The sequence below is a fragment of the Xiphophorus maculatus genome, chromosome 16 (assembly GCF_002775205.1).
Source record: "Xiphophorus maculatus strain JP 163 A chromosome 16, X_maculatus-5.0-male, whole genome shotgun sequence".
Classification (NCBI taxonomy): Eukaryota; Metazoa; Chordata; class Actinopteri; order Cyprinodontiformes; family Poeciliidae; genus Xiphophorus; species Xiphophorus maculatus.
The window spans coordinates 18245059-18263274 of record NC_036458.1 but is presented as its reverse complement, the minus strand read 5'-3'; the positions used below and the strand labels follow the sequence as shown (position 1 = coordinate 18263274).

At 41.2% G+C, this 18216-nt stretch overlaps 1 protein-coding gene across 1 annotated transcript; it reads left to right on the top strand.

The window, feature by feature from the left end:
* Positions 1-1581: 1581 nt before the first annotated feature.
* On the top strand, positions 1582-17871 carry flii (FLII, actin remodeling protein). Its single transcript, XM_005806093.2, has 31 exons — positions 1582-1728; positions 3621-3731; positions 5665-5736; positions 5849-5929; positions 6019-6266; positions 6374-6477; positions 7658-7833; positions 7925-8082; positions 8168-8252; positions 8828-8975; positions 9103-9233; positions 9812-9919; positions 10054-10158; positions 10250-10429; positions 10530-10612; positions 10795-10869; positions 11078-11161; positions 11257-11428; positions 11520-11627; positions 11718-11909; positions 12817-12915; positions 12998-13087; positions 13166-13305; positions 13897-14140; positions 14216-14370; positions 14453-14513; positions 14590-14718; positions 15457-15563; positions 15662-15767; positions 15859-15924; positions 16613-17871. Exons 1-31 carry the CDS (start codon positions 1666-1668, stop codon positions 16745-16747), a joined length of 3816 nt encoding a protein of 1271 aa, XP_005806150.1. The 5' UTR covers positions 1582-1665; the 3' UTR covers positions 16748-17871.
* The last annotated feature ends 345 nt before the right edge of the window (positions 17872-18216 follow it).

Here is an 18216-nt window from a genome sequence, read left to right as displayed (position 1 = left end):
ATATTCTCAGCTGACAGACGGTGGCTTTTATCTAAATTATTTTTAATTAAATCACTGCTTAAAAAGAATGGAAAATGCAATCTCAATTTAGATAGAAAACTATTTGTGTAAAAGAAACATTCCCATTTCAGAGATTGTTCTGTTTTCTAAAACAATATGCTGTTGTTGTTTCATTTCATCTTTATCATTGTTAAACTTGTCATTGGGATGTTATGTGATAGAGCAGTGGTTCTCAAACTTTTTTCAGTGATGTACCCCCTTAAAAATATATTTTTAGTCAAGTACCCCCTGACACGGGCAAAACATTTTTGGAATTAAAAAGAGGTACAGTGCTGTAAAATCACTGTCTGATTTATTAAAGCCAAACAACTTATATCAGTGAACCTGACAAATACATCCATATTGCAAATATTGCATGGTTAAACAAAAAAGAAAAACAGAAGACGGTGACCACCAGGAAGGTATAAAACCAGCCAAACCGTTTTATTTTAAAGGATATTGAAACTAAATACTGAATATAAAATTCAGTGCATGAACACACATTTATATTTTATCGAACTTTTTACAAAATAATTTTTCCCAAGACTTATTATGAGGAGCCTACTGATTTTTTAAAGATATTTTGAAAAGCTTCACGTACCCCCTGCAGTACCTCCACGTACCCCCAGGGGTACACGTACCCCCATTTGAGAACCACTGTGATAGATCATCACAAAGGGTTGCATGATTTTGAAGTAGGAGAAAAAGGATAAATGGATGGTGGAAGGTGAACCCTGCTCCAGTCTTACAATCAACTCTGACCCACTTCCATGTCCCTGCTGAAGAAAAGTCAACAGCATGATGCTGCCACCACTGTGTTTTACTTGAGCTGTGAATCTCCGCAGCTCCTCTAAGGTTACTATGGGGCTACTGGTAGTTTCTTTAACTAATTCTGTACTTTCCTTACCTGTCTATTTTAGCAACTTTTGCCCAAAATCATGTACATCTTTCTTAAAAAATAAAAGTAAATATAAAAAAAAAAACAGTTGTAACAGTTATTTGAAATGCAAAAGCAAATGGTGCTACTTTTTTGTTACTTATGTTTTTATCTTGTTCATTTCATTTTCTATAAAAGTTGCTTACTCCTGGTTTAGCTACACAGTCATTTATGATAGATTAGTATTTGGGTAATACTCAACATGAAATAGATAACATAATTCATCTGTATGGCTCCACAACTTTATGCCTGACCTGTTTGCTGTGTTCCTTGGTTATTATAAAATGAATAAAGCTTTGTTCATCTGTGTTACTTACTAAGTAACACAGATATAGACCCAATTTTCTAATTGCATTATGAAGTCAACAGGCTGCTGTAATTTAGTTAATTTAATTTGAATTAAATTTAGTATTATACTAAATTGCGTTGGGAGTGGCACGCTTTTCATACTTTTCATTTTTGATGATTTTTTTTGTGAGGAGAATGCGTAATGTTCGCTGTTCACCACTGGGGGGCGCGTCCACGTCTTGGAATCCACAACATTCTGAACCAGAGGGGGGCAGTAATGTGCTCGAACGTGTGGTGTTCAGACGTTGTCAAAACCATAAAGAAGAACAGCCACAACCCTCCTTCCTTTCGGACCAAAATAGACAGTTAAGGGTGGAGGAGCTGACATCAACTAGTCAGAAATGGCTGCTACCGGAGTTCTTCCCTTCATTAGGGGGGTAGACCTCAGTGGAAACGACTTTAAAGTAAGGATGTTTGGTTGACTTTGCCTAGTTTTATACCAGTGTTTGTTTACCCGCTGCTTTAGCTGAAGCTAATTCAAGTGTTAGAATCGGCAACAAATGGCTGAAACAGAGGCGTAGCTTAACATTAGGAGCATTGGGCGTTAGCCAGTTGTCAAAATGACAAAGTAGCATTCATGTCCGCTACTGTTGACCTCTTTATTTTTCCCTGCTAAATTGTACTTTGAAGGAAAAATTGTGACGAGCTTTCTCTCAAGTCTGTCACTTATTCAGCAATTAAGCATAGTTTGGGTCAAAGTAGCCACTTCCACCTTCACGTCACCCTGCTAATTTAGCTTTACTTTTAGCTAACTTTAGCTGTGTTGCTTCAGGGTCGCTTGTAATGAATGCGTCGATACATTTTTTATTTTTTTACTGTTGTCACAATCTAGGCCAGATATGGACCGGTTCTGCAGTTTACGTTAGATAACATGGTGCAGTTTGTTGAACCCGTCAGAGCATGTTGAGAGATTGAAATCAACCAGTGTTGTCATGACTACCGTATGTCCTGACAGCCTTTGTTTGCTCAATGATTGGCCAAAATGTCATAACTTGACCTCATTCTGTGTACTAATTAATTGAGAGGGACCGTATTGATGACAACAACAATTGCAATCAGGCGGTTTTGACGTCTGGTAGTGACTCTTCTTCCAGCACAGCAGAGAGATTTTGGCCCACTAATTCAGGCACATTTAAGGGCTTTTGAGCTTGAACGCTCTGTTTCAGGTCAATCAGCAGCATCTTGTCAAGTCTGGACTTTGACTAGGTCACTCTAAGGCTCTCATTCTTTCAAGCCATTAAGAGGTGGGCTTGCAGAGAGAGGATTATAACAAGGAGAGGGAATTTATCAGCTGCACTCTGGAGTGATTTGAAGTCCAGTGGTACCACAGGGATACAACAAAAAGTTGCAGGACACAGACCCTTAAAGCAACACGGATTGAAATATTGCAGCACACGCATCCAGAATCATTTGTGCATGTCTGGCATAAGTTAGACAGTAAAAAAAAAAGATAAAACTTTTGAAAGTACTGCGGTCAGACGAGGCCAAGTTTTAGCTCCTTGGGATCAACCTAAATTGTTTGGAAGAAGAGAAAGAACTTCATTTCCTAGAGTCAAACAAGGAAGTAGAAATTTCATGCTGTGGGGTTCTTTTTTTTTTTTTTTTTTGGAACGGGACAACTTTACCACTTTTATGTAAATAATGTCTCAGCATCCCTGAACCAGAACCTTGAAGTTGGGTCATGCAGGGGTTATGATGATGAACGAACCAGCCTCCAGAACTCAGAGCTATGGAAAATCTCAGAAGTGGGCTGAAGATATAAACTGAGAAACCTAGACTTACCTCTCGCTGCTGTACTGGCAGTTTACTTTCTGAATTTTGTTGTACCTGAAAATGTAAATCTATTAATTGTGTGTAATAGGCTTTATTTCAGATTTTGATTAGTCATTAAAATAATAAAGTCACTATTAAAACAAAAACACAGTTCATTTCCTTGCAAGTAAGCCAGGTTACGTCATCTGTGTTCTCTTGCTTCTCTGTAACAGACTATAAATACACTCCACAGATCAGCAGTGTTTATTTTTGGGTTACATATGCAGTTATTGTTTCAACGATACACAGATTTGACCTCTGTAATATCAAGAAGTCGTCACAGATTAAGCCAGGTGTTCAACTTGCTGCTTTCATTCATTCTGTCTGATCAGGTTTGAAAAGTTTCTCTGGCCTTATAGAAACTTACACTCCATATCTCCAGTTTGGTTTATTGTTTTCAAGTCAGTGCTCGTCTTAATTGTGTTTCCAGTGTTTTTTCTCCCCAACTACCCTCCCATCTCTCTCTTTGTGTCTGTCCCTGCAGGGAGGATACTTCCCTGAACACGTCAAGTGTATGAGCAGCCTGCGATGGCTGAAGCTGAACAGGACGGGACTTTGTTACCTCCCAGAGGAGCTGGCCTCTCTCCAGAAGCTGGTGAGTTATTTCAACTGATTTTGTTTAATCACCCCAAATATTTATAGCATGTTTTTTTGTTTTTTTATGCGGTATCACCGTGTTGACACTCTGATCTCTCAGTCTTTCAGTTGATGGCAGATTACCAGGTTGTGGAAGCAGAAAACATCCTAAACAGTCAGGACAGAAGTGGCTGGAAAATCACTAGACTAGATTATCTGCAGCCTCATCTTTGGGAAACAAAGGGTCTGTGGGTTAAGAAGTTGGTTATTTTTACTAAATAGATTGTTTTCCCAAAACAAAGAAGTGATCAATAAAAAATGATTAACCACCTTTTTAACAGAATTGCTCCAAACAGAGCAAATTATTTCAACTTGTTTTTATTTTATTGTTCAAAGCTCAGCTGAAACAATTGGGAGCTCTTTCCTCCCACTTTAAAAGCTTTTGCTCTTGTAGCTTAATGCAGTTATTTTATTCCTAATGGGCACTGTGAGCGTTTCTGGAGGGACGCTGCATTAAACATTTAATGCCTCGTGTTTATTGAAGAGCGCTTGAGTGCTCTATCGATCCAGTTAGACGGACAGGTTCGTTTTTCTTTCTGATCAAAGTGTCGACGTCGGTTTCCATGTTGCTCGATCGAAAGTCTTTGCAGTCCTCGAAATTGATCCCGTTTTGTCTCGTCCTAACCAAAGAACACGACTCTATGCGAGGGCAAATCATTTCGCAGTCTCTGCTGGAGCCTTATAGCTCCTCAAATGAAATATGTCTTTAAATGTTTGGTTCTTGACTGTTGCAATGTCCATGTTCTATCATAGTGAATCATAAGAAAGAATTAAATTTCATTTGTATCTGGCTATTTGAGACAAGTCACTGTAAACATGCCAGAGAAATTTTATTGCATACTTTCAGAAAATACTAAAACTTTATTTCTGTTTAACAGAAACGATCCCTGGATTTCTGAGACGGTTTAGTTTTGTCACTTTGATAATTGTTTAGTTAAAATATCACTATATTTTGTGTCCTTCCCTATTTAACTGTCTCATAATTGTTTAGTTACAGCTCAGCATATGGAGGTGCAATTAATCAAATTTGTGATTATTTTGATTTTCGAAAAAGGTCTAAATTTTTATAAAATACTAAACATCACTTCCTCTGTTACTCTCAGGATATGTAAACGTAAATAGCAGAAGTCCCTGTAAAACTCTAAATATAGTGAAATTTGTAATCAGATGGTTTGGAAGGAGCCTTGTGAGAGGCCGTATTGGTCGCTGCAGCTTCTGGTCTGTTGATGTAACGTGGCCCACTCTGCCTGGGGTCACACCTTAACGTGAAACACGTTTGAGCTACTTTCATTCTAAAATAATATATTTGTAAATGACTAATGGCAAGATTTTTAAGCAGAGCATTCCACTAAAAAAAGCTAAATGTTGTTTATTTTTGCGAGGTGTTAAATGCTGTGATGTTTTTTTCTGTGAATAAAATGAGTTTTCATACTCAATGAGTCGTCGTGACAAATAATCATGATTTTGTCTTTGACCAGGATCATGTTTCTTAATTTTTCCAACCAATTGTTTACATTTTAAACTTTTTTTTTAGCTTCTAAAATTAGTAGTCTACAAAGACAGTCTGTGTTTATTCCCTAGAGAAAGTAGATCCTTACATTTACAGACTTCCTAAATGCTGAAATTCTACATGTTTGAAAACAAACGGAGGATCAAGCTTCAAAGAATAAAACATTTAAGCTTTACGGCAACATTTAGCCTCCCTGTCTCTCTCCTCTTTCAAAAGGACCTTCTTATAACCATGTTGGCCATTACTAATTTTGTAAACGACAAGCCGGTTCAGCGCACATCAGAGACACGTACAACTTCAGAGGGGAACCTGTGGGCTGAGCCAACGTTGGATAGAGAACTATTTATTAATGAGTGCAACCTTTTTATTCTCCAATCTTCAGGAACATCTTTCAGTGAGTCACAACAGCCTGACCACCTTACATGGAGAACTTTCCAGCTTACCAAACCTACGGGTAACTAACACACACACACACCCACACACACACATTGTAGAAACTAGTCTTGTGCATTTGCCCTGTTTTCTGTTTGCTCCTGTGTGGAGTCTCACGTCTCGTCCCTGTTCAGGCCGTGGTGGCCAGAGCCAACAGCCTGAAGAACTCTGGAGTCCCAGATGACATTTTTCAGCTTGAGGACCTTTCCGTCCTGGTGCGAAACCACAACACGTTATTGGTCAGTTAACATGTACGAGTGACAATATGACTTCATTATTTTTTTTTAATTTTTTTTTTATACAGGATCTGAGTTACAACCAGCTGACGGAGATCCCCAGGGACCTGGAGAACAGCAGGAACATGCTGGTGTTGAATCTGAGCCACAACAGCATCGACTCCATTCCCAACCAGCTGTTCATCAACCTCACGGACCTGCTGTACCTGGACCTGAGCGACAACAAGCTGGACAGCCTGCCGCCCCAGATGAGGCGCCTGGTGCACCTGCAGACGCTCACTCTGAACAACAACCCGCTCATGCACGCACAGCTGCGGTAAAACACACACACACACCTTTATTTCTCTGGTGTTACGGATTCAGTGTGTGTGTGGAGCTTTTTAAGCTAAACTGCAAGCTGGCCTGTTGTGTGTTTCTGAGCAGTCAGCTGCCGGCCATGGTGGCGTTACAGACGCTTCACCTGAGGAACACGCAGAGAACGCAGAGCAACATGCCCACCAGTTTGGAGGGACTGACTAATTTGGCAGGTAACGAAGCTTTTCTGGAGCCAGTGTTTTACCCCGGGTTGTTTCAGCTGCAGGAACGGGGGGCAAAATCAGATTTCCAGGGTAGAATCTAGGAAACAACCTGGTAGGGAGGTCGTAGTTTTGGGTGTAGCTTTGAACTATAGAGGGAGTTTTGCGGTGGAAGGATCCCTATTGGCTGAATATTTATTTCAGCCGTCTTAGTTTAAATTCTCATCTAGTTTCTGCTAACTTTATAAGATAGAAGTAATTAGTATTTTTGATTGCAAGCACAGCTTTTCAACTAGAGGTGCAGCTTTCAGGCTGACGACTGATCTTTAGAAAACCCGACCTGTAGATTCAGATTTTGACCAATATCAATTTTCTTTTTATATATAAAACCACCAGTTAAGCGTCCTGAGGTTTTGTTTTCCTTGTTGATGCAAAAAGAAAATGCCAAATGCAGCACTCTAATTTTCCTAATATTATATAAAAAAATCCAAGAAAAGCAATTACTATTTATAACTGTGAGGGGAGGACAGGAAAATTGTGCCACCAGATATTTTAAGAGTTTAACTTTTCAGATTTAGGAGGGAGTTTACTCTTGTTTCAGAGTGTTACCATTTCGAAGTTATTTCTGGTGTTCCTGCAACTCCTGGAAAAGTCCAGGATTTGATGTCAGTTTCCCAGATCTGGATGAGTTCAGAAACAAGAAAATGGAGAGCAAACAAATCCACGAGCTTCCGTATTTTGTTTCTTATGTTATCCAAAAGCTCCATCTTTACATCCGTCGTCACTCTTCAGATTCATTTCACATTCAAAAGCACTTTATTGATCCCAAAGGGAAATCAGGCTATCCATAAAATTCAGCTTTCCCTCTTCTTCCTGCTTCCTTCCTGAAAAACAAAAAATAAAGTCAGGAAATTTCAGTCCACTCGCTTTGGACAAAAAAAAAAAGAAAAAGACAAAAAAACACACCAAAAAAAAACCTGAAACTAGTTTTAGTTTTGTGACAGTTACCAGTTTCCTTTAGGTTTACAGAGACTTTAGCTTCATTGCTCCCTGCTGTGGAAACGCACAGAAAACACCGCAAAGATCCTGGGAGGAAAAACATTCCGGGTCGCGTTCTGGACAAGCAACTTCAGACGTCACATTTGTACCGTTGGATAAACGTTTGCCGTTTTTCTCACCTTCGTCGAACCAGACGTGGACCTGTCCTGTAACGACCTGACCCGGGTCCCAGAGTGCCTGTATTCCCTGAGCAGCCTGAAGAGACTCAACCTGAGCAGCAACCAGATCTCTGAGCTGTCGCTGTGCATCGACCAGTGGACCCAGCTGGAGACGCTGAACCTGAGCCGAAACCAGCTCACCTCGCTGCCCGTGAGCACCGCCGCACCCGGCTCCTCGTTTTTTACGCTCCAGAGCCCAAACCGAACGGTGGTGAAACGCTTGCTTTTGTGTCTCCCGTCAGTCTGCGATCTGCAAGCTGTCCAAGCTGAAGAAGCTGTACGTGAATTCGAACAAACTGGACTTCGACGGGCTTCCGCCGGGCGTGAGCAAACTCTGCAGCCTGACGGAGTTCATGGCTGCCAACAACAACCTGGAGCTCATCCCAGAGGGCCTCTGCAGGTGCGGCGTAGACGAAAAACGCAAACACGGTGTCGTCTCAGAAATGCTGGAACGCTCTCTGAATGTTTGGTTTTGTGTTGTTTAGGTGCGACAAACTGAAGAAGTTGGTGCTGAATAAGAACCGGCTGGTGACGCTGCCGGAAACCATCCACTTCTTAACCGAGTTGGAGGTACAGTGCCGTTATAAATGACCACATTAATGGTGTTTCTATTACTGTTGACCACATTAATTTGGGTTTGATATGAAGTTAAACTGTGACACTTCATAAATGCTCTTTTATGACTGGAGAAAGCAAAAAAATACATTTGGACATTATGCTTGTAAACCAACTTCTGTCTACTAAAGCAGGAAAATGTATTGTTTAATTTTACTTTGTATATTTAGTGAAGAAATCTGTTTTTATTCAACTCACTTATGACACTTGTTTTTTTATTTTATGTTAGTGTGTAGAACCTCGTTTTGCATATTGCTTCTTAGCAATACCCTTAATAATGTCTGCCAAAAATAATATAAAACTGATAATCTTTCTTTCTTTTTAAAAATATATTTTAACTGGTTTTCTCTTTAATTTAATGCAAACGCTGCAAAAAATTTCAACATCTGAATTTTTCAGGGGTTTTTCGTCTCTCACAAATGATTTATTTCTCCGTTCGAGATGCATCTATTTTAGAGCATCTTGCTCACGTTTACCACAAAACGAGACCAACTCTCAGTGCTGACAGTAAGACTTTTCTCTTGCCGTAGGTCTTAGACGTGCGGGAGAACCCCAACCTGGTGATGCCCCCAAAGCCGGCGGACCGAGCAGCAGAGTGGTACAACATCGACTTCTCCCTCCAGAACCAGCTGCGTCTGGCCGGAGCTTCTCCTGCCGTTGTAGCCGCTGCAGGAGGAGGTGTGTGACTTTGTCTCCGACTCAAACTCTAACAAAGTTTGTGGTTTTGTTTTTTTTTTTTTTTTTCTTTGTACATTAAGGTTGTTTATGTGTTGGAAATCTTAAATCCATATCCGTTTGAGTTCAGGCGCCAGCCCCAGAGATCACCTGGCGAGGAAGATGAGGCTGAGGAGGAAGAAAGACTCGTCGCAGGACGATCAGGCGAAGCAGGTCCTGAAAGGCATGAGCGACGTCGCTCAGGAGAAGAAGAACATGGAGGTAAGAAAAACTGTCAGACGACTGTCTGTGAAAAACAAAACCTTCACCTCATTCTAATATGTTTGAATAATTCTGCAAAGCTGCAAGGTAAAGTGAATCTTCATAAATTACAATATTGTTTAAAAGTTCCTTTAAGTAATTCGATTTAAAAAAAAAACAAAACGTGTTTGCATTCAATGCTCACAGTGGCGTATTTCAAGTGTTTATTCCTGTTAATTTATATAATAACAACCCAAAAGTTCAGTTTCTCAGCATATTAAAATCTATTTCGTATTGATTTTTTTGCACAATTAAGATAAGTGACTTTATTTATATAGTTCTGTATGTTTTTCTTAGCTCGAACCATTTTGTAGTTTACTGTCTTCCGTTTCAAGGTTTGCAAACTGAAGAATCTAAAGCCATTTTTTCTGTTTATAAAAAGTTGTATTTTACCGACAGCACTGACTTTTTAATGTACATAACTTTACACAAAAAAGGTTTATATTATTAATTTAACATATTATTAGTACTGCTAACTCATTGCGTACATGTTTGACTAAAAAAAAAGATGCTTATAAAGAAATGTATGTATTTTGTAGGAAAATGGGGACTTGAAATATGGCGACCTAAAAGTCCGCCGCTGGGACAAGAGCCTGGAGAAACCTCAGCTGGATTACTCCGAGTTCTTCATGGAAGACGTGGGGCAGGTAATATTCTTTTTTTTTAAAAGTTTTGTTTTTTAGAAAATGGCCTCAAACAAAAGCTGCAGGTGAGGAAAAAAAAGAATTATTTTAGCTGCGTTTTGTGCAATAAACTTCCTTTCCTGTTTTGTCTTCCCCAGATTCCCGGAGTGTCTGTGTATCAGATCGAGAACTTCGTTCCCCTACAGGTGGACGAAGCTTTCCACGGCAAGTTCTACGAGGCGGACTGCTACATCGTCCTCAAGGTAACAGTTGGCGTCTGTTGTCCCGTTAAAAAGGAAGACGAACGGCTTGAAGGTGATTTCCGTTTGGGGTTTTCTCTTCCTGCTGACGCAGACCTTCCTGGACGACAACGGAGCGTTGAACTGGCACATCTACTACTGGATCGGTCAGGAGGCAACGCTGGACAAGAAGGCCGGCTCCGCCATCCACGCCGTCAACCTGAGGAACTTCCTGGGAGCCGAGTGCAGGACCATCCGAGAGGAGATGGGAGACGAGAGCGAGGAGTTCAGCGCTGTACGTAGAACCAGAAAGCCGACACGAGCACATTTAAGCTAAAAACTACTCCGTTAGCATAACCGCTACATGGTGTTGAGATGATTCCTGTTGGGTGCAGGTATTTAATAATGAGATCTCCTACATCGAGGGAGGAACAGCCAGTGGGTTTTACACTGTGGAGGACACACACTACACCATCAGGTGGGTCTGAAGCTGTTTTTTTAATTATTTATTTTATTCTTCCAGTTTAAAATTTTACTGGCAACTCTTCTAGAAAAAAGAAAATTCAGAAAATTGATCTGAGTTTCTAACCAGTAGATGTGAAGTGAAGAGCTACTCAGTCTGACTTTGCCCTGATGTTTAATCTCTTGTTTTTTTGTCAGGTTGTATCGAGTTTACGGCAAAAAGAACATCAAACTGGAGTCGGTGCCGGCGAAGGGCGCCTCCCTCGACCCTCGGTGAGAGACGCATCGTCGTTATTATTTCAAAACAAACGCAAACTGATGGAAGAGGGAACTTTTTAAATGGCTTTTACGTCTTCAGTTAGTGATTAGCAACAGCCGTAGGAATGGGAGGCAATCTTGCAGTTTTCTTCCTACGCTGACGGTATCCAACACCGAAGAGTGTTGCGCCTCTAACTGAAACTCTTAATTTCTGTTTTTGCAGCTTTGTGTTCCTGTTGGACACGGGGCTGGAGATCTTCATCTGGAGAGGAGCCAACGCCACGCTCGGCGGCACCACGAAGGCCAGGTGAGATAACGAGTCAGAAGAAGGTAACTCACGAGGAAAAAAAAATAGTACTTCTGTGTACCAACGCAGAGATTTGTGGTGCTCAAATCCGCCAGGCTGTTTGCTGAAAAGATCAACAAAAACGAGCGGAAAGGGAAGGCGGAGATCATGACCCTGATGCAGAACCAGGAGCCTCCGGGGTTCTGGGAGGCGCTGGGAGGACAACCAGAGGAGATCAGGAAACACGTTCCAGACGATTTCTCCCCCATCAGACCCAAACTGTACAAAGTAACTGATTCAATCACCTCCAAACTCAGGAAATGTTTTTTTTTTATTTAGCGTAGGTAACGTAGCTTTAACAAACTCCTCTCTCCTGCAGGTCGGCCTTGGTCTCGGCTACCTGGAGCTGCCTCAGATTAACTACAAGCTGTCTGTGGAGCACAAAGATCACAAAATCAAGCTGGACACCCTGCCTGAGCTCAGACTGGTGAGTTCATCTGCTGAGTCAGCGGCGGGGCAGAAGGAGAACAAACCCGGTCTGTAAATGACAAACTTTCCCCGAATCCCTCCGGCTCAGGTTCAGTCCCTGCTGGACACGAAAGGCGTTTACATCCTGGACTGCTGGTCGGACGTCTTCATCTGGATCGGCAGGAAGTCTCCGCGTCTGGTCCGGGCCGCCGCCCTGAAGCTGGGTCAGGAGGTCTGCTCCATGCTGCACAGACCCAAACACGCCTGCGTAACCCGCAACCTGGAGGGCACGGAGTGCCAGGTGAACATCTACCTGATTGTTTCTAACTATTTGATTTAGGGCCGGGCGATACAGCAAAAATAAAATGTCCAACTTTTATTTGTTTTTTATTTTTTTTGTTTTATTCTTTCATTCCAGATCCCATTACCGGTTTTAATCTTTGTTGGGTTTTTTTATTTGCTTTCTTTTCTTAAAAAAAGAGGAAATTGGCTTTTATTTGACTTATTCCTTCTGGGAGTTGTACCCCGGAGTATCAGGGTTACAAGAATTTTTGTTTATTTACAAGAATATTGTCATATTAGCAGAAAAAAAGACACAAATTTACCCAAAAAAAACTTCTTAAAATTGCAAGAAAAAAGTTTTAATGAGAAAAAAAAGCTTCGATTAGAGTTATCAGGATCTGCCATCAGCAGCTTAGTTCTTTCTTTTAAACAGACGGTTGTTTGCACAATTCTTTCAAAGTTCTGCTAATGATAATAATTTGATTCTAAAGTATTTGTATAAAGTATTTTCTGTAAAACTTCTGCCAAAGTATAATTTCACAAGATGGCTAACTTTCCCCATTTTTTATGTTGGAGTTCTCCTAAAATATCTTTAGTCTTGTATTATTTTGATTCCGTCGTACAGCTGTATTTTTATATTACTATAACTTTATTCTCTTAATAAAAAACAAATAATCTTAACCTGGCCCAAATAGTCCATTGTGGAGTTGACATGAATTCAATGTCCAAATAAAGAGAAGCTGTAAAACAAGCTTACTAGACAAGATGGCCGCCTTGGTCATGTTGAAATGACCCCAAACTATGAAAATGCATTGGTAGAAAAAAAAAATTCAAAAATTTGATGAATCGCCCAGCCCTGAATTAATGATTAATGTGACTTTCAACCCTCTGTGTGTTTTAATTCTCCTCTTTCTCGTTTTTTTTAGGTGTTTAAATCCAAGTTTAAGAACTGGGACGATGTTTTGAAGGTGGACTACACCAGAGCCGCTGAGACTGTGCAGCAAAAGGATAACCTGCAGGGCAAAGTGAGTCATCACTGGGTTTTTTTTTTTTAGTTTAATACAGACAAGACCCAATTTTTAACGCGTTCCTTGTGTTTCCTCTCAGGTGAAGAAGGACGCGGAGCAGAAGGACCAGATGAAGGCTGACCTCACGGCGCTGTTCCTCCCCCGGCAGCCCGCCATGCCCCTCACCGAGGTAAACGCCTCGCGGTTGCCAGGCTACTGCTCTGACTACTGTGTAACGATGACGGCTACAAGCTCCTCCCGTTTCTAGGCGGAGCAGCTGATGGAGGAGTGGAACGAGGATCTGGACGGCATGGAGGGCTTCGTCCTGGAGGGGAAGAAGTTCACCCGCCTTCCCGAGGAGGAGTTCGGTCACTTCTACACCCAGGACTGCTACGTCTTCCTGTGCAGGTACTCCACCCTTATCTGCTTTTTCATTCCCGCGTCGCTCTAATCCAAGGGTGTCAAACTCATTTTCGTTTTGGGCCAAACGAAAGTATTAAGTATTAAGAAGTAGCTGTCTTTGCAGTTTAAGTAGTTCCTAAAATTTAACATCTGTCCACATTATTCGGTCTTTCAAGGATTTTGCAATTTTTTTGGGGGGGGCAATAAAATCACTTTGCAATATTTACGCCTATGGGTGACATTAATTGTGACTTTCTTAATCGACCACGAACTAATAACTTGATATCAAATAAGCCTGAGGCAGCTGTGTTGTAAAAGTACAAAATACTGCCACCTACAGGTGGGAGTTAGTGGTCAGTTAAACTCAATGGTTTTGACCATTTTTGTAGAAAATTTGCAGCTATGCAAAGTGAGAAATGTGGTAATTGCAGATTTTTTTTACCTGAATTTCCACAACCACAGGAAACTGGGAGCACAGGTTGATATAATTTGACACCTGCAGTGTTGAGGGCCACACAAGAAGCTATGGTGGGCCAGATTTGGTCCCCCGGACATTGAGTTTGACACATGTGCTCTTATCTGACCGGGCCGTTTCAGATACTGGGTTCCCGTGGAGTACGAGGACGAGGACGAGGAGAAAGAGAAGAAGGACGGAGAGGCTGGCAAAGGCAGGGGAGGAGGAGGCAAGGGGGATGAGGATGAGGAGGACAAACAGCCTGAGGAAGACTTCCAGTGTGTGGTGTACTTCTGGCAGGGCCGGCAGGCGTCCAACATGGGCTGGCTCACCTTCACCTTCTCCCTGCAGAAGAAGTTTGAGAGTCTGTTCCCCGGGAAACTCAAGGCAAGAAGGATCGAACGGTTCTAGTTCCGGTTCCAAACCGGGCTCTGAGCTCTCATCTTGTTCTCGCGGTTCTAGGTGGTGCGTATGACCCAGCAGCAGGAGAACCTCAAATTCCTGTCGCACTTCAAGAGAAAGTTCATCATCCACAAAGGGAAGCGGAAACAGAACACCGACTCAGTCCAGCCGTCCCTCTATCACATCCGCACCAACGGCAGCGCGCTCTGCACCAGGTGCGCTTCCATCACCTGACTTCCTGTTGGTTTTTGTCTCCCCTCCCACTTTTATGTGTTTGTTTTCCTCTCCGTCGCTCAGGACCATCCAGATCGGTACCGACTCCAGCAATCTCAACTCCGAGTTCTGCTTCATACTGAAGGTTTGCTTTGAGATTTAAAAAATAAACGTTTGATTCCAGTTGAAGTTGAAGGGAACTGAATGATGTTTTTCTTCAGGTGCCATTCGAAAGCACGGATAACCAGGGCATCGTTTACACCTGGGTGGGCCGGGCCGCCGACCCCGACGAGGCCAAGCTGGCCGAGGACATCATGAACTCCATGTTTGACGACACCTACAGCAAACAGGTTAAACAGAGGCTCCGTGTCTATTACACATTGTAATTGATGTATTTAAATGAACATTTTCAGCCTGCTACGTCTTTATAGGGCTCCTGGATTCAAAGTGTTTTCAAAGTCTGGACAAGTATGGAATAAGAAAATGATTTGATTATCATTTTCCTTGGTTATGGTGTTCTAGAGTTATTGTGCTTCCTTACATTCTTGTTAGCTAATGTGAGATGTGTGTTGTTGCACGACAGGTGGGAAGCTACGAATCATTTGCATATAAAAAAAAAATCACCCCTCTGTTCGTCCGTCCATTTGATTTTTCCATTCTTACAGTTTAAAAAGTAAGACGTAAAAGAAAGGGAATAAATAATTTTATACTTCTTTCTAAGTCCTTTGCAAACAGATGGTTACAGAAAAAATATATATTATGGTATTTGAATGTGAATATGATTGAAATAAAACAACCAAAAACGCATTGAATTAACTTTCTGTATCAGCTATCATAAGTTTGCATTTAATGTTTAGATAAATTACTTATGCATTTAATTAAACATTTATTTATTTCATGGTACACATAATTCATCATTTAATGATGTATTTAGATAATTTTGTCGCTTTTGGCCCTCCATACTTTATAGAAAACAGAAGAAATTGGCAGAAATTGGTTTCAGTCTTTTGTGTGATGGCCTGTTTTTGTATTTTTGTTTAAAATTTTTTTAAATTTGTCGATTTAAAAACCGTAAAATCATCTGGTAGGTTATCAACGAGGGCGAGGAGCCGGAGAACTTCTTCTGGGTCGGGATCGGATCTCAGAAAGAGTACGACGAAGACGCAGAGTACATGAAATACGCACGGCTCTTCAGGTGAGAGGAGCGCAGCAGCCGCCGCCTCACTTCCTCTACAGTCAAACAGAAACCTCTCAGTGAGCACCGACCTATTCTACGACTTTTCTCCCCCCCAGGTGCTCAAACGAGAAGGGTTATTTCTCCGTGTCGGAGAAGTGCTCCGACTTCTGCCAGGACGACCTGGCCGACGACGACATCATGCTGCTGGACAACGGCAAGGAGGTGAGCGAGCTCGGCCCACAACGCAGCGTCGTCAGATCGATTGCTTCAGACGTTTCCCTAAGCATCTTTGGGTTTTTCCATTCCTCTGCAGGTTTACATGTGGGTCGGCACTCAGACCAGCCAGGTGGAGATAAAACTGAGTCTGAAAGCCTGTCAGGTGAGCAGCAGCCTCCCGGATTCTTCCGCTTTTCCCCAAACTTTAATGTTTTCTAGTTTTAATTAGGGCTGTAGCGCTACACTAATGTCACAATACGATACTCGATATTGTGCTCATAATACAATACATATCACAATATTCAGCAAACGATTCTATTCGATATGGTTTGATAAATGTTTATAGAGGGACAGAGTGATTTTGGTGACATTTTGTGACTGTTCCATACTCTTGGATTGACTTAATTGAACTGATGGTGTGATAAATGGTGTTTTTGTTTTATCTTTGTGTATTTGGTTATGCAGAAAAGGAACCTTTTTTTGTCTTATTCACTTATATTACATAATGTAATTTATCCATTTCCCTTCATTATTTAATTGGTTATTTCATTACATATAATTTTTAAAGTACATGTGCAACTGGGTAAAAAATGTCATGTGTGATAGCTGCCAGCTAATTCGTGTGGATTTGACATGAAACTCAAAGTAGGATTTAATATATCAATGCTCGTGGATGAAAAATGAATACTTTCTGAGATTATTTATTTTTTAATAAATATCTTAGAATCGATCAAATTACACAGCCCTAGTTTTAATTTAAATGACCCTGGAAGTTGTGTAACCTGATATTTTCACCTGATTTCTAAAAGTCATGTCCACGAGTGTGTGTAAACGTTTCTCCCGCTCTCCAGGTTTACATCCAGCACATGCGCGCTAAAGACTCTGAACATCCGCGGAAGCTGCGCCTGGTGCGGAAGGGAAACGAGCCTCACTGCTTCACCCGCTGCTTCCACGCCTGGGGGCCCTTCAAAGCCCCTCCCTCATAGGCCGAACACACACATCCACCCAGCCAATCCGCTGCCACGTAGGGGTTTTGCTTAAACCAGTAATCTGAGGCTCCTGTTTTTCCCTCCATCCTGCAGCCAAAACCTACCAGGATTTTAACCCAACATCCCCAAATCTTCCAGAGGAAAAAAAAAAAATCCTGGATGCTTAAAGTCTGAGAATGATGGCAAAAATAATGCAATTTTTTTTCTATGAACTTTTATTTACACAAGCTTGAATATTACTGTCAAATAAGAGAATTATCTTTTAAAATGTACAGAGGGATTTATGAAATCTAAGGGAAGGTTTTTCACCTGACATATCGTCTCTTATTGTGCTGCTTTGACTGGTTTCCAGGGGACGAGGTGCCGTTCGCTCAGCTTATCCAAGCAGTTTTAAGGCACAAATTTACTTTTTTGTTGATATTTTTCAACTTTGAGGGATTAATTGAGGAATGTCAGCCTAATACTTATTACATGTTTTTACGCTTCTTCCCCCCCCCTTTTCATTTTAAAGCGCTCTTCTCTTTAGTTTTGTCACTTTTATCGTATTAATTTCCCACTGATTCTGAATGCAAAACAGCTCTTTGCTGTGGGTGATTTTGTTTGTTGCTGTTTAGTTGTGAAAATCTAGTTTTACATCTATTTGGCCAAAGACGTTTTCTAGAGGTCAGACTGCAAGATTACGTTTTGTTTGTTTGTTTGTTTCAATGTGCAATCAGTAAAGCCTGGGAGAGGCTGAAACTAAATGACCTTACTGTATTCTTCTGTTGGAGGCGTTTTACAGCAACCAGGCTCAGATCTTCAGAAGACCAGAGTGTTTTCATCATATCACGCGCGTCTCCGTGTAAAGAGGGACTTCTGGCTCAGAGGAGTCGAATCAAGTTCACCAGATGACTGTAGTTTATCTTGTGATCGTGCGACCTGTGTAGAGTGCAGGTATTGGTCCGGGGAAGGGATCAGCTGACTGCAATATGTCTCATACTTCTTTATATTTTTATGAGATGATTTATATGCCTGTTGGCGTGTGATTCCTACACATATCCGTGTCTCTAAATGCGCGCGCACGCTCCTGATGCCACCTGCAGATGCTTTATTTATGTATTTTATATAAAATAAAAACGTCACATCAACTTTGTGTTTCTGGTCCTTTTGAAGCGTCAAGTTAGAATACAGACCAGGCTGCAATTTTCTCTCTCTGATGCATTTTAAATCTTAAAATGTTTTGACACTCAGAGAATAGATGCAGCAGCGACCAATACGGTCTCAGCCATTGTTTTACATTTTTAAGGGTTGGAATAAACTTTGCTCAAGCTATCAAAAAAAATTATATTCTCAAATCTCTGAGTACATGGGAAGAGAAGAGTAAGAGCTTTAACAGAGTAGTTAACTTCTACTAAAAATGTTTTACATGTTAAAACTGTCCTATGGAAGCCCGTTTCCGCCACTCTGTAAAAAAAAATCTCATGAGA